Source organism: Eleginops maclovinus, chromosome 4, assembly GCF_036324505.1.
Source record: "Eleginops maclovinus isolate JMC-PN-2008 ecotype Puerto Natales chromosome 4, JC_Emac_rtc_rv5, whole genome shotgun sequence".
NCBI classification, from domain to species: Eukaryota; Metazoa; Chordata; class Actinopteri; order Perciformes; family Eleginopidae; genus Eleginops; species Eleginops maclovinus.
In genome coordinates, this window is record NC_086352.1 from 31,977,751 (window position 1) to 32,000,857 (window position 23,107).

Genomic DNA, 23,107 nt, shown 5'->3' on the forward strand with positions numbered 1-23,107 from the left:
TTCTCTCTACCAAGGATATTCACAGTAGATAACATTGAATCCAAACTGACAGGCTAATTCATAAAGAATAGATTAAGGTTTCTAATATCATCATGAATTGTACATCACTTGCAACCACGTCAGATTCACAAACAGATATTGCCATAATAATATTACAGGAAAAACACGGCCATAAATATTGAAACATTTCCTTTTTTTGTGTCTTATTTGAATTATAACTACACATTTTGCCTTTGCATCTTTGCAATTTCAAAATCAGAATTTTTTAAACGTGACAGAGAGAAACCATATGTGTGATTTAATATCCTGTTCTTGTGTTTCGGTGCACACCAACCCTCTGAAGATGCTAATTATTCCACTGTTACAGCATGTGACTATTAGGCTTATCTCTGTGAACTGGACTGTTTTTGCAATGAGGCTTATTTGCATGGAAAGTGCCAATTGTTGCGCCAAAATATGCATATGACCTCATTTGTGAATATGTGCAAATAGCACAGGAGCATGGGGACGCTATTTGCCTGGCAGCGCAGGTACGGTTGCCTTTCCCCTTTTGGGTGTAGTTTGATAATTACACGTTGAGCTAGAGTGTTTCAGCTATGCTTGAATAAATAAATAAAGGACAATATTATGAAATCACACCTTCTACAATCACTGTCAAAGGAAAGGTGACAAGCTTAAGAGTGCATTTTTTATTGGGATTATAAACAGCAGAACTGATAAATGGCTTAGTTTTAGTTGCAGTAAAGACACCCGTATTAACCACAGCGGTTGGACATGATTGACAGTGTATAATCTACAGGCAAGCCCAGATGTATACCACAGTGAATAATTAATGGTGAACATCTACTGTACGCATCCCCTGGTTCTTACATGCCAGGTTTATGTAGGTTGTCTTCCAGGCTATCAGTAAAATATTATCCATAAAACTGAAATAAAAACGTTGAGATTCCTTTGAGATAATTTCCCTTTAAGACATGGCTGTGGAGTTCAGCTGTGTTTCTTCTTGATATTAATTGAAAAAAAAGGTTATCACATTGAAAGAGAAGAACCTCAATTTTTTTAATTGGTGGTGCAACACATTCCAGTAATCCTCTGGTTTTTACTGCCAAGGATCTTTTTTATAATTTGTGCAATCTCATATTTCCTTTTCCTAGGCAGGACAAAAATGCCCTTCCTTCAAGAGAGTCGTCCTTTAAAATCAAACCGATGAATGGCAGAAATGTTGAGAGTTTAACATTTTCAGAGACCGGGAGATGATGCATAATGGCATACATCTCCCTGAATGTCCCTTTCAGTGGGGATGGTGGATCATACAATGGTAAAGTGACACTGAAGATTGTTTTCTATACACCATTCAAACAGGATCCAGGCTGAATTGTACATAAACTGTGTGTGTGGAGAAAAACACAATGTGAAGCTTTTGATGAGGGTAAAGTGAAATGGGTGGAGTGTGCCAGTGTAACAAGGACTCCTGTACATTGCTAACGAAAACATGTCCCTCTATGTACTGTTTTCAAGGGAGAGTTATGACATTTTATGAGTAAATAAATATAGTGACATTATTGTCTCATACATTGGTCCTTCTGACAGTTGTTGTTAAGAATTCTACTAAAGTCTACTGACTGTTTTTTGTGAGATAGCTATTTATTTTGGCTAGCTATTTTCCCTGTATTCAGACTTAATGGTACGCTAGGGTAAGCTAACCATCTTGTGTCATTAGTTATTTATCTAAACAACATAACAAAGGTATCAATCTTCTCATCCAACACTCAGTAAGAAGGTTAATTGGGGTATTTCCCAAAATACTGAACAGTTTTTTTAACTATTATTATAAACAATGCCTTTGTTACAGTTAAATCCACACAATGGACACACACTGACATGCTGACTGTTTGTTCTATTAGTCAATCTAAAATATAGTGGGGAAGGAATGAGTCCTAAAACCCGGGAATTTATTAAAGAAGCAGAGGTTTCAAGTGGTTAAATTAGACTAAATGTCATCATACCATTGTCCAGCAGTGGCTCAGTAAGTATGGGCTTGGACTGGGAATTGTAGGGTTGCTGGTTCAAGTCCCCGAACAGACTTGAAATATGGAAAGTGGACTGCTACTTGGAGAAGTCCCAGTTCACCTCCTAGGCTGCTCCTCTGATGCCCTTGAGCAAGGCACCGGACACCTCCAATCCCCCCTCCCCATTGCTCCCCAGGCTCTGCACAATATCTGCCCATTGCTCCTAGTACTAGGATGCAGAGGAAAAATTCTGTGTGTGCTCTGCTGTGTGCATGTATGTGACTAATAAAGAGGGTTTCATTCTCCGATTCTACTGCCACCTGAAGCTTAGCGTTGGTGATGCAACTGGTAGGTTATGTAGTCTGTTTATGGCCCGACGTCAACTTTTTCCTCCTAGCGATTGCATTTACGCTTCAAAAATCATAAAAACTGTGTTAGAATGAGGGGATTATCCTGCTGAACAAAATGAGAAAGCAAAAACATGTGTTTGCAACAGAGCTTTTTTTCTGCTATATTCCAAAATCAAGGAACCTCTTGCAATGCTTACTTCAGGGTCGGCTTACAAAAACATGTCATCACTGCAGCACCAAATCAATTTACCAAACATATAGCTTCGGCTTGTTTTTAGGTTGGTAAAGAGGTCATAATGTATGTTTGTGGCCCAAGTTTGGAGACACTAGAATTACGGACTTACAGATGCAGATACAGTCAAAAGTTCAGATTAGGATACATAAAACTGAATGATAATAAAGACAGAAAGAGGTCGCAAATACCTTATAGAGGGATGCAGGCATAAAGTGAGAGAGACAAAACAAGCACAGAGCCTGGAGTTAGACAACTGTGCCTCAGGCAGTAAGACAATGCATGTGTTTATTAAATGGACTTTAAAAGCCTTTCCCTTCAAAAGAGGTAGGCGTGATAGATGGTGGAAGGGAAAGTGTATGTGAATGAGTGTGTGAGTGCACCATTGTCTGTGTGTGTTTGCATTTACTTTTGTGAACATCTTTTCCAAACAGAGGGAGAAGGATATGTTAACTGAAAGTATCAACTTAGTAATTAAGTTACGAAAGCAGCAGAAATGTGTCCTCAGGTGTTGCTCAGTCTCTCCATTGTAACACCTTAGCAACACTACACTGATTCAAGACTTAATGGTTGATTAGGTTAACCATGATAAAGGTATCAATTAAAATATTGCCATTAAAATATAGGTGATGTGCCAATGATAAAGACACTCCCCACAAATTACCTATTGTGCTAAGCTAATGGCCCCATTGTCGGGAATTACAAGACCAGAGCCTAGACATAAAATATAAAAGTCTGTCCATATGTACATAGTTAACCATTAAATGAACTATAATTAGTCAAAGCTGACCCAGGAAGTCAGTGTATGTGTAATTTGTAAAGGATGCGCACAATGGATAGTTTATTTAAGTTAAGTTGATTTTTGTTTGGCTAACCTGGGGACTATTTTTCTGATTGCTCGTTTACATTTGTTCAGCAATATGTATAATAGAAAAATGAATTTAAATAATGTAGCATTTACAATGATAAGTCCATTTGAAGCTAATTCACTAGCACTTACACTGGTTTGGCCTGGAGCAAATGTACTGCATGTTTCTTACTGCTGAGTTTTTTTTAGTTTTTTTTTATTCAATGCACTTATTGTAAGTTTCAATGGATAAAAGAGTCAGCTAAATGAAATGTAATCTTTAGCAGCGACTGTCGTTAAAATAAGATGTAGAGAGGAGTGAGTATCATAGGAAAATAAGTAGATCCAAATTGTAATAAACCGGATATATCCTTTAACTACAAGTAGGATCCAGACCCATGTTCAACCCTTTTACCCCAATTTGCAATGTTTTCCCTTTACTTGGTGTTGCATTGGCAAGCAGCCTTTCAAATACGTTTACTCCCCTTCGGTAAGTATCATGCATGTAACACAGCGAAGCAGTGACATGTGTAAAGCACAGCTGTCACTGCACCATTTAGCACATCATGTGATATCCAACATTTATGCAAATATTTGCCTTTGGAGATTTCCTCGACCAAGATGAATGACTTTTTCCGACACTGAAATACACACAAATCTGTCCACAAACAAACCAGGGTTGATTTGTGCTGTTAGAAATGGAGCCAGTAATATAACAAGAATCTATGTTTGATTTGCTCACAGGTAAATGGGGAAAAACTATTTCTGTATTCCTGTTCCACTCAACTCTTTTCAATGTTTCTACCTGCAGGCTGCATGAGAGATGTACGCCTCAACGGCCGCTACATGCCATTGGACAGCCAGCCGCGTGATGGGGTTTCCCAGGTCAGCGTACAAGGCGTCTCTCTTGGGTGCTCTTCTGACTCCTGCAAAAGAAACCAATGTAGCCCCCCCTTCACCTGTGTTGACTTGTGGAGAGTGCACGAATGCAGGTACATACACAAGCCTCACACTACATGTCACTGCACATTGTTCCACACACACACACACACACACACACACACACACACACACACACACACACACACACACACACACACACACACACACACACACGCACATCGTTTTGGCACAAACACATGTATTCAAACCAACTCACCCATCCTCAGAAGCCATTTTTCACCTTTTGACCTTGGCATTTTTTTGGGCCACATACACTGCATTGAACCAGCCTGGCCCAACTTACTTGTAGAGTTGGAAGACTTTTTTTGTTTTGTTCTAAAACTGGTGAAAAGTCACATTCTAGGACAACAATTCCATGGCACGCGAAGTGTTTGACCATGTGTGCATAACCCTGGGTTGACACTGGACAGAGAAGTGCTGAGCCTTGTCAATTGTCCAGCAGCAGCCTGACTGTTCACACCACAAAAAATTGGACAAAACTAAGAAGCAGGCTATTTGGATTGACCATTTAATAATCACATCAGAAACAGCACTGGTAATAGGAAGTTTTAATGAATACAGTGAAAGATTTGGAAATTGCAACATGTGGTGGGGGGAAATAGGGACTAAATCTTCAGGAGAACAACAAATACAGTATATGGAAGGAAAGTCAACAATAGGAAAGAATAAAACATGTAATTTCATATCTATTAGAATCACGTAGTTCATCTGATAATATTGTATTTATCTTGCTTAAGGAACATTATTTGAAGTGTGTTTTGTTGACAGTAAAGAACAGGGCCATGCAGAGAAAACAGACCTACTGCTTACTGTATATATAGTAGCAGTATACTATATTATCGGAAAACATTTTGTAGATAAATTAATGAACTTGTTTTCTGCGGGGCGAAACATACTTGGTAACGTTTAGGAAAATATTGTGGGGTAGGTTAAAAAAAAGTAAGTTGGTAAAGTGAAATGAAACTTAAGGTTGTTAACGAAAAGTCAAAAGTGCCTTGTTGGTTTCAGCTGGGGCACGAGCAACTGTCTCCTGGGTAAAAGTCATGTGTTTCACCCCCTAGCTCCCCCATATGTGAATGTGTTACCCCTGCATTCACTGTAAGAACTAACAAGGGTTTTTATCAGTGCAATAATAACAAGTACCCTAAAGTCTGATTTGAATGTAGTAAAAGCTAATTAATAGTGAAAAGCCTCCCAACAAAACTTGGAATGTGGATATTTATAAGCTATGGGCATTTACCAAGTCCAAGCAAACAATACTGTCTGTTGTTTTAGACCCCAGTCTCTGCAGTAAAGATCAAAATATAAACCTTGCTTGCATCAACTTAGGCCATTATGCAAGTGTAGTGGAGAGTTAAAGGAAACTCAGTGTTGGCACTAGTTCTCTAGTTTATCACTAGGTTCACCCCGGTGTATCGGCCAGAACACCACTTAAGGCCAAAGGTCCAGTGTCCAGAAATGAGGAGCTGAGATGATGCTTGACCTTCTTTATTATGTCCTTTAATGGTTTGGATGTTTGTATATGTGTGGTGTTCCGTCATTTACGTACACTAACACAACAAAACCTTCCCGCAACTACTTGTAATGGCCACCGTCTGACCTAGTGCCACGTCACACAAAACACGTGAGCTAGCCCCTCCTCCCTTCATTATCTACACCCAACAACTGAAAGTACTGAACATCAACACAACTTTGGAACCTTTTCTACAGCAAGTATCTAACCTTTACATCAGTGCAATAGTTTTACTGCAGTTGGGATCATGTTTGAAATAGTGTTTTTTCACTTCAACACCACTTAATTTCATATTTCTTTGTCTAAATCCACAACCAAAAATCAAAAGGTATTTTTCAGAACTCTGGATGTTACGTAACTTCAACTGTCTCTTGCTGTTTGGTTTAATGTTTAAAACCACAGGATGAAATAAACGAAAATGTGATGTGACTGCCAGACAATCTCAAGCAACGAACCGGTTGAAGGTCATAAACTATGTATTAATTTTGTCTACTTCTGAAATGGATACCTGCTCTTTGAAAGACAAATGAATATGTAAACTCATTTAACCTACCCCTTGTCATGGGCAGGGGTGTCATGTGAACTCAGATCAACACTTTGCTGCTCACCCCCCTCAGCCTGCCTGACGGAGCAGAAATACTGTGGAGCTGCTTCAAAGGCAGTCCTACAGCTTCATATGACATCACACGTTGATTTTAACTGGCCTCTGCATACAGCTATGGGCAAAACAGTCTGAAAGATTTTGGGAGCAGAATTGTCCAAATAATCTTCAAATGCACTGAATCATTTTTATGCATCACTTAAAAATATTCATGTATAACTTCTGAAAGCAAAAACCTCCAGGTCTTAAATATAAAGCAAATACAGATATGCCTTAAACCTGCGTTCTCTATGATGGAGTAACTCCACTCGTTTTAAAAGGAAGCCCAATTGTGTTGCAAAAGAGATTCCGATTGCAAGGAAGTCTACGGGTAATACCATACTTCTTCCTTATTCTGTCAGTGCTAGTTTCAATTCCAAAACAGTATAATGCTAATTTTTCTAAATTATGTTCTAGTTTTGATTAAAATAAAAGGCAACACATGCTAAGATTAAGAGCATTGCTACCTTGTGAGTGACATATCGAAACAAGGGTGTTGTCTAGTTTTGTTGTTGTCATCTTAGAACCTTTTCACATGTGGTTGTTGGTTTGTGTAAGCCAATTGTAGCCCTAATTGTTGTGTAAAAATGTCTGGTTAAGTGTTCAATTGTACTCAGCTTCTTCTCAGTTCACCTCTGGGGGCAAAAACAATCTGGCAACAGGCAAAAGCCAAGATGATTTTGGCAAAGATGCCAATTGCTATGCTTCAAAATGACCAATGGGTGACATTACAGTGACTATGACCACTTTTTATACAGTCTATGATGTAAAGCAATAAAGCTTGGATGAAAAACAAACCAAGAAGCCAAGTTTGAAGGCTTATCAAACAAAAGGACACAGAGACCAGTTTGTACTCTTTGAGGGAGGATGGCTCAACAACAGCAACAACAACTTCCCTCTCTGCCTGTGTGTTTGTGAGCTGATATATGATTGGCCAACTGGGTGGCTCGCTGGCTGACACCACACTGCAGCAAAAGTTGAGCCAGAATATTTTTTCGCTTCTCTGCCACTGCACTATGACTGAGGTGTGGCGGTTATTGTCAGTCTGAACATGGCCTAAGGGAGAGTTTTAAACCTTAAAAACTGCCACGTCTCGCTTTAAAAGGCAATGAATAAAGCAGTGAGCCCCATCTGCTCAGTCACCAAACTAAATGCCTGAAATGATGGCAGTGAAAATATTTTTTTCCCCTGCACTCTGACCCTGATGGGATTCACACTTATGCTTGATCAACATTTAGCATGCAATACTGTATGACTTGTCATGTGAGGGGTTACTTTTTTGTCAGCAAGAAATAGGAAATGTCGTGCAATCTAACAACCCTCTCCCGCGGCACACACTGAATCAAAGACCCAGTGCTCAAAGCCACTCGCACTAATCTCAGCAATTTTTCTCCTGCCATTGGAAACATCAGCCTCCATTCAGTGAGTGAACTACAGCTTTTAATCTTGCCTTTACCTTTTTTCTTTTGATCCACTCACAAGCATCCCACATCCACGAGATATGTTTTTTCTTTCACAATGGCTGTCATTCTCGCACTTTGCTCTCCATTTCTTGGTTTTTCTGTGGTTCTCATCTTGTTTGATCCTGATCAATTTTTTAAGGCCATGTACTATCGCCTCACACACACACAGACACAGACACAGACACACACACACACACACACACACACACACACACACACACACACACACACACACAGACACACACACACACACACACACACACACACACACACACACACACACACACACACACACACACACACACACACACACACACACAGTTTCCGTCTCTATCCCCTCTCGGCTTGCTTGTTCGCCTTGTTCTCTTCACTACTTGACCCGAACCCTGGAAGATGATTAGAGAGTAGTAAGTGTTGGCAGGAAGTCCTCCAGGTCTAAGTGTTTGATACCTGATTACTCATAAGGGCAACCGTCTGAATAGTCAAATAATAACAGACTGTAGTGTGGATAACTAGTCTCCACGGTGCACAGATAAACACAAACACTCATTTGTAAATGTAACTTTGGATCTAATTAAAAAAGGACATGTCAATATAGCATATCGTTAGCTATTTAGTTAGATTACAAGTTACGAGAATTCCCATTCAGTTTGGACACATCTTGCTTGTAGGAAGTAAATTTTTTATCAAAAATAGGTTCTTTCTCTGCTGTTTGTGATGATGTTTTTGATTTAATTATGAAGGCTACTTCTTCTCCATAGACTACTTATCAGTTGAGTTAAGAGTGAGCACGATAGGCAGACACATACAGACAGATTGGTTACTGCTCTTGCTTTTTTACAGTAAGCTAGTTTTACAGTATACTTACTTGGCAGCAAAATTCTAACATGAGTGACATTTGATTATGTATAATAAAAGCTAATTAACTCTACACTGCTGCTGTCCATTTACATGTTGCATGATGTAGCTGGCAAGGTCCCTGCCTTTAAGGTAGAGAGCTGTGTTTAGTTCTGTGGGGAATTGAAGACCCGTTGTTTCAGAAATTACAAAGCTCTCAGCAGATTCTCTCAAAATCTTTAAGTTTTGGAGGCTGATGCTTGGCCACTGGAAGCTTCAGCTCCCTCCACAGATTTTCTATGGGATGGAGGTCCAGAGAGTTGCTTTGGCCGTATGTTTTGGTTCAATGTCGTGCTGGAAGACCTATCCATGTCCCATTTTCAGTGTCCTGGCTGAGGGAAGGAGGTTATCAGCCAACATGTTACAATACATGGCCCCCTCCACATCCCCTTGATGCGGTGAAACGCTGTGTCCCCTTAGCAGAGAAACACCCCCAAAGCATCATGTTTCCACCTCTATGCTTGACGCTGGGGATGGTGTTCTTGGGGTAATAGTCAGCATTTCTCTTCCTCCAAACATGACATGTCCAGTTGATGCCTAAAATCTTGATTTCGGTCTCATCTGACCACATCACCTTCTCATAAGCCTTCTCTGAATCCTTCCGAGGTTCATTGGCAGACTTCAGACGGCCTGTATATGTGCCTTCTTGAGCAGGGGACCTTGCGGGCACTGCAGGATTTTCATTCATTATGGCGCAGTGTGTTACCAATAGTTTTTCTTGGTGACTATGGTCCCAACTGGCTTGTGATCATTAACAAGTCACCTCCCTGTAGGGCGGTGGTGGCAAAGAGGTTAGGATTGGCCTGGGAACTGAAAGGTTACCAGTTCGAGTCCCTGAAAGACCAAGTGCTACCGTGGTGTCCCTGAGCAAGGCACTGTTTCCTACACTGCTCCCTGGGCGCCGTTCACATGGCAGCCCACTGCTCGTAACAATGGGATGGGTCAAATGCAGAACGTAAAATTTCCCCTCTCTGGGAAGATTAAGGCTTTCCTTCCCTCCTGTGTAGTTATTGACTGACCCCTCGCCTTTGATCATTGATGCCCCAAGAGGCGATGTCTCAGATGGTGGAGCCCCAGATTGATGCTCATGTTGTGCTTCTTACATTTTCTAATAATCAAACTAGTTGTCTCTTTCTCACCAAGCTGCTTGCTGGTGGTCTTGTCTTCTATTCCAGCCTTGTGCAGGTCTACACTCTTGTCCATGATGTCCTTAGACATTTGTTCTACCATGATCACAAGACCTGTCTATGCTCTGGCCCTCGGTGGAGAGGTTGTAATCTGATTTATTGACTGTGGACAGGTGTCTTTTATCCAGGTAAAGAGTTGATATAAGAAGTACTTTCTTAGGAAACGATAAAACACATCAGAGAAAATAGAAGCACAGTTCCCAAGTTCACTTACAGGCATTTAACACCTACAAAGACTCTAACCAGGCATAAGGAAAGCATGAGCGCTAAGCATTTGTCATGACAGAGTTAATTATCTTTCAGTACGTTGTTTTTCAAAAAGCTAGGTCATTTATTTTTTGGTAATGCTTTCTAAATTGCTGGCATTTAAAACTGTAATAAGGAAAAGTAATTTAGAACCCGAAGAAGTGGTCTTAACCTTGCTGACTCTGGTAGTCTAAGTAATTCCACTTTGTTCAGCTGGAAAAGCAAGCAGTAAAACGCCAAAATAAGTAATGTAGCTGATAGAGAGTGAAGAGGCAGTATGCAACAATGTGTTCTTTTCTTTTGACACTTGGTAACGTCTCCTAACACTTGCGTTCGGTACGAAATGGAGATTAAAGAGTTGAGAGTGCTACATAAGCATGTAGCATTAAGCCAACATAACTCTGTTTCTCAAAATGAGCAGGATTTTCTAATCATGTAGAGTTTTGCAGTGATGACATATTGTTGAAGGCTGACACGTATGTTACCATACCTTTTTTTTTAAACAATGGGATTTTTCCATTGAATTTAAGATATATGGCTAACACACGTTTATGAAACATACACGTTTGGTTGTGCTGAATAAACTCCACAGATTAACACATATGTTATGATTTTTGAATTGTCAATGCAACAGTCAGAGTTAAAATGTCAGTCTATACATATTTAAAAGTAAGGCTGACAACAAGCTACATCACAAACACATGAATTCACTCCCCCTAAGCTAAAGGCGGAGTGGAGTGTTTAGTGACATATCTATTCAGCTTGTGTTAACCACAGACCCTATTTGAGGCATCTAACCAAAAGCACTTTCAAAAAACGTTGACTTTGATACGAGGATACAGGGAATGGTCAAATGCAAACCCGCTTTCCAGTCCACTACTGTATTAAAATTAAAACATGCTTAACAAAATACATGTTAGGTTTGCTGTGCATTTTCCTGAGGAATACAGTTAATACCAGAAGTATGCCCTTGTGAAAAACGTGTTTCCTCCATTGCACGTGGTAGACCATTTATTTATTTGATATTTCTTTAGCATCATTGTGTGGCTTAAGTATTAGCAGCAGGTAGATGTTTTCAATATCAAGGCTTATTATACTGTGCCTGCCCATTACTTAGAAACCGACAAACAAAGGATAAAACTATAGCTATTGATCATAGCATACAGCAGAATCACATATTCTTATCAGTAGCTGAAGGAGTCAAATATAAAGCAAAATAGACTCACTCTATGGTTTTAATAATTCTCCCTACTCATTTAGATGGCACTATAAAATAGCCTTTATAGTGAGTAGTAAAGGATGTAATGATCAGTAACCTTACAGTAAGAACAACGCCATACTACTCTGCAGACATTCTGTTCAGAATCATTTCAAATGTCTCCAGTAAACATAAATCTCTAGTCATATCAACATCATTTATAGGAGACTGTTGGCAGTTGATACAGTGAATTAACTCTTTTGTATCTCATCAAAATCAATGTTATAGTAATGAGATAGAATGCAGTACAATTTCAAATCTAATGTGGCCATTTATGGTTAAGTTGAGACAATATTTACACACATAAGCACATTTCCAGAGGCGAGACTCATCTCTGATGTCATCAAATGTACATCATTTAGCAGACTCCGTATACACATTGAAAGGGATCCTGAATTAAGTAGCTCATTAAATGTTTATTTAAGCTGTTACACCCAAATGAGCTTTTAATTATAGTGGCGCTTTTTGAAGTGAGGCAGAAAATGTGCCCCTGCCTGCATAAAACCATCCTTGTTACCGCCAGTGCCACAGTCAGCATTTTCGTCTCCCACGGCTCATTCTGCATTGAGGTGTATATCAGAGCAGTCAATGATTCAAGGAGAGTTTCCAATGTGCAAAATAGTAATACATATTTAATACGACTTTGTTTTGTACTGTATATTCATATTTTATCTTCTAATGCTGCAGCTTTTTTCATCCACCAGTGACCTCCATGTTTATTTAATGCATCTGTAAATGCTTTTTTATGACACATTCCCTGAGGGGGACTATTACATATTTATCAACTCAAATCTTTTGTAATGAACATAAAGTGATATTATTCTAAATGATGAAAATTAAATTGAAATGTATTTATGATGAGCAGTGCAATGTGTTTAAAAAAGATGCAAATTCCTCTAAAATCGTATGCATTTCCAATACATTTTTGATGCTTTTAGTGAATGATTAATTTGGCATTTTTACCGGATCTGAGATGTTACAAAGTCAAGTAGTCTTTAATTATGAAAACAGGGGGTTTGTGAGGTTAGAGTAAGTAGTTCAGTTTACATTTTTATGAAAATAATAATTATTTTTGTGTTAATAATGTGTAGTATTATATATTTCCCCAGGATCTTGCAGTAAGTTCTATATGGACTGATTAGGAAGCAGTTTAAGGTGTATATATAGAGGTTGAAAAGTAATAATATTACCCTGTGAAAATACTGTTAAAAGTAAAAGAATTGCATTGAAAATGGTACTTAAGGATAATCAAGAAAACATACTTAGTAAAGTGGAATACAATTTCACATTGTAGAAAATAAAGTCAATCAAAAATGCAGAGGAATAGCAGCACATGGAACTACGACACAGAAAATGACTTTCTACCAACCAACAGGTTTTAGGTTTTATTAATTATAATGTTGGATGGTTTAATTTGCATTAAAAAAAATCCTATTTTAAAAGTTCTTCATACTGTAGGTGCACAAAACTGAATCTATAAAGTAACTAGGAACTAAATGCAGTTAGCAAAAAGTACAAATTATCCCTTTGATTTGTAGTGGAGTAGAAACTGGCACAGTAAGAAAATACTTAGTGCCTGAACGTGTTGCGGAAAACCTAAAAAGGTACTAGTAGATAAACAATAAATATACTGTTACTTTCTAACATATAATGACGCTTTAGACATAACTGTTATACAGTATTGCTATTTAAATTTAAATTGTTGCTTTCATATTTGTGTATTTGGTTTGCAGCATAATCTATTTTCACTGTGTCCGAAAGTTTCAAAAATATTTCCATAACCAAATTAAGTGGTATCCTCTGCATATAAAAATACATATACATACATTTTGGAAACCAAAAAAACATCATTATATATAATTATTTTCCTTCCTTCCTTCCTCTTCCTGTCTTCCCCTTCTTTTCAGATGTCCTCCTGGCCACATGATCCGTGTGAACGGGACGAGGAAGTCCTGTGTCTACACCCTCTGTGTTACACGGCCCTGTCACCGGGGGACCTGTGTGGCACAGTCGCCCTCCAAATTCACCTGCCACTGCCCGGAGGGCTACAGAGGACGCCACTGTGAGACAACACTGGCCATCTATCGGGAGGACGTGGGCCTGAGCTTCAGCTCCCTCTTTGCCATCTGTATCTGCTTCATGGCCTTGCTAGGTAGCTATTTCATGTACTGCATGCTTTATGTACAGATATGAGGAGACGGCTGCACAGCAGGGGGGCTAATGTTTGAGGATGTAAATGTGTGTTTTTGATTTCTAAAAGCATCTTGCCTTCAACTATGACACTACCACAGGTTATGTCAGCTGGCAGATTGACATGGAGATATGTCTGCTTCACTATGAAGGTTGGCACATGCAGGAGTTTCTGCCTGAACTGATAACCAGTTCCTTGAATGGGTTGAAGGGGGAGCTACCTCAGTTTTGTCTGAGAGAGGTCAACAGTGACAGACCCTGTCCACCCCTAATTAGGGCTGAGAAAGCAACGTTGGAATCTTTACTCAACAAAAGGGATTTATGAAAACTAAAGTTTATACTGAGTATATATAAAACAACAAGTTTGCAAGTGTTGGCGTTGTGTTTGTTTGGAGGCATAGAAAAGTCAGACTTTCATTTGCATATATCTCTGAACTCTATCATATAGCTTAAAGCCAGAAATGGACTGACAAAAGTTGTGTAATCAGGCTCTCTTCACTATAGTTATAACTACTAAACTTCTGCAGTGGCACTCTGCCAGCATTTCTTCTGACCTGTGGCTGGAACACACGGAGGTCTAGTCGTCTATTGTTAAAATCCACATGTTTTCCATCTGCCTCTCTGTTTTGCTTGTTGAATATTCATACGCCTTTACCTTTAGCTCTGTGTACCTATTCCTAAAGGGTTTTTTGTTGAGAAAGAGCCTCAGGCGCAGTCGTACACAGAGAATAGGTTGTCAGTAAGATGACACGTTCTCCTTGTTTAATTGAGGATGATACAACAAACCAGTAAAGAGCAGTATGAAACAGAGCACAGCACAAGAGAGGAAAACAGATCAGAGGAATAAAGAATAAAACAGGACATGGCAAAAAATGAAAATATTACAAAGCTGCGGCAGCGCACAACACTGGGAGAAATGAAAACAAGAAAATGCGTAGTGTGGAGAAGAATAGTGTCAATGTCTCGCTGCTGCTGACCATGTCTGTGTGTCTCATTGGTGATTCAGAGGTTTCCTCCATCCCAGACTGACACAGTTCAAATGAAGATTTCTCCCTCTCTTCTTCTCACCTTCGTTCCACGATGTCCCTCTTCAAACCTGGCCTTGGGCTCAAAGTAAATGCAACATCCGCCCTTGACCCTGTTGTGAATCGGTTCTGTTTTCAGCGTAAATCACTTGATTTGTAGGCGTATAAGATGCTGTTTACCCAAAGCTACAGAAATTGAGATCAATGCTCCAGGGGCTTCGGTAGTAATTTCAATCTGTGGAGCATTTCTCGCTCGATCGGTCAAACATTCCTCACTCTGAAATTTAAGTAGCAGAGAGACTTCTTTTTTTTGTTCAAGACAATATTGCTCGCACAGAATCCAAATGTTTAAATAGCAAAACAAAAGGAGGGCAGCAACTCTCCTGATGCAGCACCGGAGAAATATTGGATGTTATGATGAGTGAAGATTAAAGACCAAACCCACTCCAAGCAGAATTCAAATTCCATCATTCTCTTTGATGTTTGAAGTATAGTGTTGGCTATAAACAGAGAGGATTGAAACAGTTGGGTTTTAGGGATTTTTATAAATGAATGTGTCACAGCAATCTTACTGGAGATAGAAATGTACACAGACATTCATGGTTTCCAGAGCATGACCCCCTGACCACCTTAGCGCACTGAGGTTGACATTTATGGTACTGAACGTCATTTCTCAACATCTATTGAACCATGATTTTTTTTACAGACATTTAAATACCACAAACATGAATGTAAATATATTCCCTGTAGCAGATTATTTATGACCCGATGAACAGAATATTCTTGTTTCTGTAAAAGGACCGGCCAGCAGAAACTAATGGAACAATTTTAAGCTGCAAGCTGCTCTAGTTTACGACCCCAGCCTTCTTTTATTAAATCACGCATTCCTTAAAAATGATAAGGAAACTCATTTGGAATGTAAAATGAAATGCACTTTGTTAAATAATAGGAAGTTTCGTTTTAACATTGAAGTATAAAGGGAATGAGGGTTTTTGTGGTGTCAAACCTTCTCCCCCACATTTCACCTTACCCTTGTCCTCTCCAAACACCCATACTGACATGCATTGATTGTATTTACTGGGCATGGATGTGTACATATGCATCTATAGAAGTGTATATGAATATATGTACACGTGCATATATTTTGTGTGTCTTTGTTTTTTTAAGTGATCAGGTTTTATTCAGTGGTTCATATCAGTAATGTGATGCACCTTAGAAAGCCCAACTTTAAAATATAAAAAAGATTATGTGTAAAGTAAGCAATAAAGTGGTGTAGGAATGAGTCAAACCTGGAAATGAATTATTATTTTACCTCTTCTGGTTCCCTCATCTCAAAGTCAACGTGTTTTTGGTTTCTGGTTAGAAGGTCCGTTGTTCCCAGAGTTTAAGATATTTTTCCCCCACTCAAGAATGTGTGGCATAAAAACCGTGGTTGTTAGCAAGTGATTAAATAAACCTTTAAACATCATGATCCCGAACATTAGCCGCCTTTAGCTTAGCAGTTGTGACGCGCAGCCATGAGGTTGTGAAATACATTAATAGCCTTCTTCTTTGAAAAGGCAGGTGCAATATTAGCCACTGATTCTGTCTGGTCACACGTCGTCCTCTCTCATTTGTTAATTTGTCATTGTTGTATTCATTGTTCCCATCCTTTCATTTCCTCATTCATCATATTTTCTTTCTGTTTAAAAGTTTGGTTTTGTAGTTATTAGTGTAATAAACCTTTAATTTATAACAAACTTCATCCTGTGATTTGTGTGTGTATGAAATATTAGATCATTCTACGCTCATATTTTAAATTGTCTAACCAACATATTACCTTTGTCATTGTCATTGTGAGCATTTTGCTGTTAGCATTTAGCTCAAAGCATCGCCAAAGAGAACCTTACAGAGCTGCTGGCATGAAAGCTGTAGACTTTGCATGTGAATAGTTGATGCCAAGACTGTATACATGCTTCAATTTATAACATGCAGATGTATATGCCATAACTGTCAGCCTTTTACTTCTACTTCCCTTTGGCTACATTTATTTCAGTATGGTAGACACTTTAAAACCAGTTTCAGATTCCAAATCCATTACAGTGGAAATGCATCTGTACATGCATATACTATATGTCCTCATTTTTGTCTCACAGATGGTACAGTTTGGAAAAAAACGGTTGTTTTATTATCCATAAAAGGGACAGCTCAATCCTCATTCAAGAGCAAATCAAGCTTGAAGAAAAATAATATACCAACATGAAAATATAGAGAAGCGTAGAGAGGATTCTAAAGTGAATCATTGAATTTCTTCGTAGACATGCTCTCAATTTGGCAACTGAGAAAGTTTTCGCAACATCTCCATGAGAGTAACTATGAAGTCAAAATGTAGCTCAGTCACGGTTTTTAGGACAGTAGAATTATGTCTGAAACAAAAGTAGTCATCATAATCTTCCCTGTGGTATTTCTGTGAGGTCTTCATACAGACTCAGAGTGCAAAGATTAAAGAAGGATCTCGGATTATGGGACACAGATGTTGGTCAATGAGTCACATACTGAATATATCCCCACAATCTCCTCTCCCAGATGAGCTAAGCAGTCAGTTTGGTGATTGCTGCATCGATTCTATCACACCAAACTCCTTTAATGTGAGGCTGCTTCCAAGGTTATCTCTGCACATTGTTGAGAGTTTGGAGGAAGATTTAACAGATAGCACAGCACATGAGAGATATTCAAACTAAGTTTTGTTAACATAGAACAAAATAGGCCTTAATATGTCAGCCAACAAAGAGATGCAGAACTCAAAGATAGTCAGTTCACTAGTGGCTCGATTAAGGTTAGGGTTAGTTTATTTGTATAACACATTTTAAAACACAAAGGCAATTCAAAGTGTTTCACATAGGCATTAACACATAATAATTCAATTAATTTTACCTTCATTTGAAAGAACCCAGGGATGGGGCGGACCTCCGATTTTCAGGCAGTTTTAGCTTCTATGTGCCGCAAACCTGGGATAAACTGCCTCAGCAAATTTAGTTCTGACCCTGGGGACGACAAGTAAACCTGCTCCTGATGATTTGAGAGCTCTGGCTGGCTCGTAACAGTGAAAGCATGTCTGACATTTTGGTCCCAATTCATGAAGTGCTTTGTACATTAAAAGTAAGGTTTAGAAGTGTGTCCTTTGTGTTATATGAAGCCAGTACAGATGTTTGACAACTGGGGTGATGTGGTCAATTCTACTAGTTCAGTCAGACAACTCACATGTTTCTTTGATATGTTAATTAGAAGCAGTATATAGTTTGAGTTTGGCGTCTAGGCTCGGGCCTTATCACTCCACAGATGTACATAGAACATTGAGCCTACAGGTGGAAGCTGGGTTGGAAACTGGGGTGGTGGTGGGGCAGGCGAGCATCAGCAATCTCAATGCAGCAACAGTGAGGTGAATGCATTAGCAGCGTGGAAGCAGCAGCAGCAGCATTAGCGATACAGAGCTAGGCAGATTTGGCAGCTGACATAGAGCGGCAGATTTAGGAGACTACTATTTGTTTGGTTGGTTGTAAGAGGGACGAAGCGCTTCACGTGTAAATGTATCAGTGGTGCTCGAGTTGACTGCCTGATTTAGTTCGCAGGCTTCGCCCCATTTTTTGTGAGAACTCTGGCAGCAGCGTTCTGGATGAGTTGTAGTTGTCATGTTGATTTTTTACAGAGAGCTGTAAAAACACTGTTACAGTTAGTTAGATTAAGATCACATGCTGATGTGGATTCTAAACGCTTTTAAACTCACTTTTTTTTTCAAACAAGCAAGCAGCAGGTTTCTCGTTTTATTTGGTGCTAACCCTTTTCTTGGGTCTAAATGACAAACTGCTGAAGATCATACTGAATGTACTCAATAACATTTGTGAAACTTGGCTATTGATTTAATGTGCTCAAACATTTGTTGTTCTACTTAAAAACTGTTTCAAACATGCACTGCAACGATGTAACATCCAGAAATATCTAGAAGATCCTATCCAACGATGGAGAGGAATCTGTTGGCCCGGAAAACAAACAGACAGTACAAAGTCTGTGTAAAATCCGAGTAAAGTCTGTGAAAAGTCCGGGTAGGTAAAGTCCGGGTAAAGTCCGGGTAAAGTCCGGGTAAAGTCCTAAATAGCCTATGTGTGAATTGAGCGATTTTTCAGGGATTTTTAGGGAAGAGATAAACTGGAACCAAACCAACACACAAGTTTGAATAAGAAGGGGCAATTACACAAACATTTTAAACTGAAGAGTTGACGAGATAATGGGACGTCTGTCTATGATTGGCACAGCCGAAACCTACTGGGTAAAAAACTGCAAGAGTTTTTTATGATATTTTTATGATCATATTACAAAGCTGCTACATGACTGCAGTGTTATTTACCTCACATTGTGTCTCCTGCACACTCTACACAGGCACCAACCAGAAAACAGTGTATTCCCAGACACTCCTATTTCCTGTTGTGTGCATTCCTGATCCTCCTTATATTGTCCTGAGTTCATATGAAAAACAGTTATAGCTTCAGCGATCCAGGGTCTGTGGTTTGTTTCGGACAAAGATTGTTGGTTTTGGTAATGAACACCATATTAATGTTTCACATTTCAGAGTGACGATTCATCTTCAGTTATACAATTGGATTGACGGACAATGTCAATAGAATTTCCCATTTAAACTTGTATAGCGGCTGTACATATGTATTTTCCGATCCTTGAAGTTCTTTTTCTTCTTTTGAATTTTGGTAAAGTTATGGATTTGATTCAGTAAGCAGTTTTATATGGGAAATGCTTGAAAAAGTTATTTGACCCATTGTATAGCTTTGCTTTGCATATTAGGCTGTTGAAAATCAGTGGAACTGCCTCGTTAGAGTATCCTGTTAGAGTAGACCTGATATTTTAAATGGTATATAAAGCCACTCTCATGAGGAGCCTCTCATAAAGTTGATGTCTGCGTGTTTTAGAGCAGCGAAGCAATAAAGAACAGTTGCACATGATACTCTGAGGTGCAAGTGAAAAGTTCTACAATGGTTATTGAGCTTGCTCCCATTTTCATGAGAGATCTGCCTAACACAGCAGCATCAAGACAAAGACAATCAACGTTCAATGCCCAAAAGCAAAATAGTCAATTTCACTTCAAGGATTAGAGCAAAGTCAATATTTGCTGCAAAATGGCAGCGGTCTGACAACGCAGCAGCTAGCTCAGGCCCTAAAGGCATTTTAATCTCGAGTAAACACCGCATTGACAACCTCTTATTGAGCCTTCCACCAGATATCCTGCAGAATATCTCTCCAGCTGAAAGTACATTAATACCTACAAGTCATGCCGAGCCAAATGCACTGTGAGGAAGACAAGAGTACATCCAACCAAACAAAACAAGACACAGATAAGATAGGGAAAGTTGATTTTCCTTCGGGAGGATGGACCAACTCAGATGCACTTACAGTTATAATAGTGTGAGGCATTTTGCAAGATGCCTTTTCTGACCCTTGGCATTGTTGCCTCCTTGCCTCATTTTATTTCAGAAAATGCACATCATTCTCAAGAACTTGTGCATTTGTTTCCATAAATCACTCAGCATTGCATATGCATGTTAATGTTTTAATAAAATGTAACTTGCAAAAGATAAATAACAGTATTTAAATAGATTTGATTTGTTTGCTAAACTCTCTGATACACTATGCAGTATATTGTAGCCTAGGTAATATTTTTTATTTAGAGGCACATTTCCTATAAGTAAGAATACGGAAACAACATGGATACTACAAAGATTTCCATATATTCATATTGGTTGCTTCACCGGTACATTAGTTAAAACCCCTAACTTGTGTCTTTACTTAACTTGTCATCAGTGTTACCTCTAGGAAATGCTTTTTCGAAATGAGCTTTTCCTCAAGGACAGAAAAGGTTACTTCCTAGAACACAAGCAAGAAATGATGTGAACTCGGCAAATCACTATTCTCTCTTTCCGCGTTGTATATGTATTTTCCAAGTCTGTAAACTATTTTTCAAATATATCGTACAGCATATGAGTGCAGCAGTGTGTCTGAGACAGATCTCCCTCACACACATCAGTCTTCTGGCATGTAGAAAGGAGACTATAATTTGAAATAAACTTTCATAGCCCCAAGGGGATTTTACTTTGAATGGATGCTCTGTTTATGCGTGGTAGCCATAGGATAGAACTTTCCAGGTTATACCCCCCAAGAGTGCTACGCAGTGTTTCCTTGGCATCATGTATTCTGAAATCTGTCAATCACACACAGGGAGCGATATGGTTCTACAGTGAGACTGGATTGAAAGGAGCATTTGGGAGAGGGATAGAAAGAGAGGGGTGCGACAAAGACCAAATGCCAGAACTGATCCTGGGACATTGCTGTAACCATTTGGCTTCCAAATCGCTCCAAAAAGGAGATTGTTTTATATTTCACCAAATACCTCTTGCATATTTTATTAAAAAATAACTATTAGCCAACCATTTGGAAAGCACAAAAATATGTTCGCTGCAGACAGGGAGTGACTAAGTGTAATTTCAGTTGGGTTTTACGATTTTATAGACCAGTTATTATTAGGTTGAAAGAAAGTTAGAAAGGCAAGAGTGTGTGTGTGTGTGTGTGTGTGTGTGTGTGTGTGTGTGTGTGTGTGTGTGTGTGTGTGTGTGTGTGTGTGTGTGTGTGTGTGTGTGTGTGTGTGCTAACCCAGAGAAAAACCTAATAATGCAAAGGCCACTTTGGAACTATATCATCTTCTCTTCCTGCATCCATTGTTCTGTTCTGCCTCTCATTCAGTGAGTGGTGGGTGGGATAGGTTCACGATCCCTACAATTCTAATCAAGATAAGCCGTTGTACAACGGACAGATAGATGTATTGACTTTCAACCTCATTAATCTTGCAGTGGGAGTGGATGGAAGAACATTGCCAACTCACATCAGTGGCAAAGTTAAAGTAACAGTTCTGCCCTTGTTCAGACAGGTGTATCTGACATCTGAGAAGTCTTCAACAATCCTTAAACCTGGAAAGAGAGGAATTTGTACTTTTTGTTTATTTTTGTCATTGATGGAAACCTCTACTCGGTCAGTTTTCCATCGTTGGTTATTTTGCACTTCATCCCTAAGTGTACTTGGATTGATATCAATTGAGGATTGATATTGATGAAAAACTACACCTACCACCATTCATTCCCAACTCATCAACTTCCTCACTGATATTAAAACATGGATGCAAAACATTTTCTGAAACTAAACTGCTTCAAATCTGACATAATCATTGCTCACCTCCTACCGCGATCCGACCACATCACCCTTATCCTCCAGGACCTCCTCTGGCTCCCAATCGAACACCGGATTGACTTGAAAAATATTACTTCTCACCTACAAAGCATCCCCCTCTTACCTCTGTGACCTCATCCAACAACACACCCCTACCCATCGCCTCAGGTCTGCTGACACTAATTTACTGCAGCCTATCAGGACAAAGCCCCACGAGAGACAGGGCCTTAGCTGCAGCCTCCCCCTCCCTCTCAAACTCCCTCCCCAGTCACATCCAAAAGGCCAACACTTTTTGAATCCTTCAAAAAATCTCATTCACTCATTTGTTGTTCTGTTCTGATTTTATGTAAAGCGTCTTAGAGCATTAGGAAAAACGCTATACAAATCTTCTGTATTATTATTATAATGATTATAAAATCAGAGGTATTGTTGACCAGATAATTAATGACACACAACCCTCTCTGGTGTTGCTCATCTGATCAAGGGTTCAGTTCCATTTTCTGCTCCTTTGTACTTTTACTCCACTACATACATTCAAAACTGTTAGATACTTTTAGCATAAATATGTTTTTGTATGATATATATGTACGACTAATTTATTTGGTAATATCCAAAATTTGAAACATAAATACTTCATATATGTAGTTTCTAATGAGAAAAACAGGAGGAGCCTTTCTGCACAATGACTACACACTTTTGATACTTAGCTGGTAATATTTCTGTAATTGTACTTTTGTGGTATTAGTTTAGTGTTTTTTAACTGCCAGGTGCACATGATGTGTTCCGCTTCTACGTAAAATTCATCTGTCAAAACAGGAGAGTCCGTTGACGTTTCTCTGCAGTTTCTGTTTTTGGATCTAGACCTGTTGTGTTTCAAATGGAAAGGTAAAGTGGCCAAAAGGGTATCTGGACATCTCCAAAACTGCATTGGATGATACAAATTCTGAATGCCCTGGGTGGTGAATTTACACCTGAACCTGAAAATAACAAATTCAGTGATCCAAGACGAATGCTTAGGAGGTAGGGG

General features: G+C 39.1%; 1 protein-coding gene across 1 annotated transcript in view; it reads left to right on the plus strand.

Moving 5' to 3' along the window:
• The window catches only part of si:ch211-186j3.6 (neural-cadherin), a 357,101-nt gene that overhangs the window by 315,920 nt on the left and 18,074 nt on the right, over window positions 1–23,107 (plus strand). Inside the window, 2 exon segments of the mRNA XM_063881691.1 lie at window positions 4,250–4,430; window positions 13,513–13,757. Of these exon segments, the coding sequence (XP_063737761.1) occupies window positions 4,250–4,430; window positions 13,513–13,757 (426 nt within the window).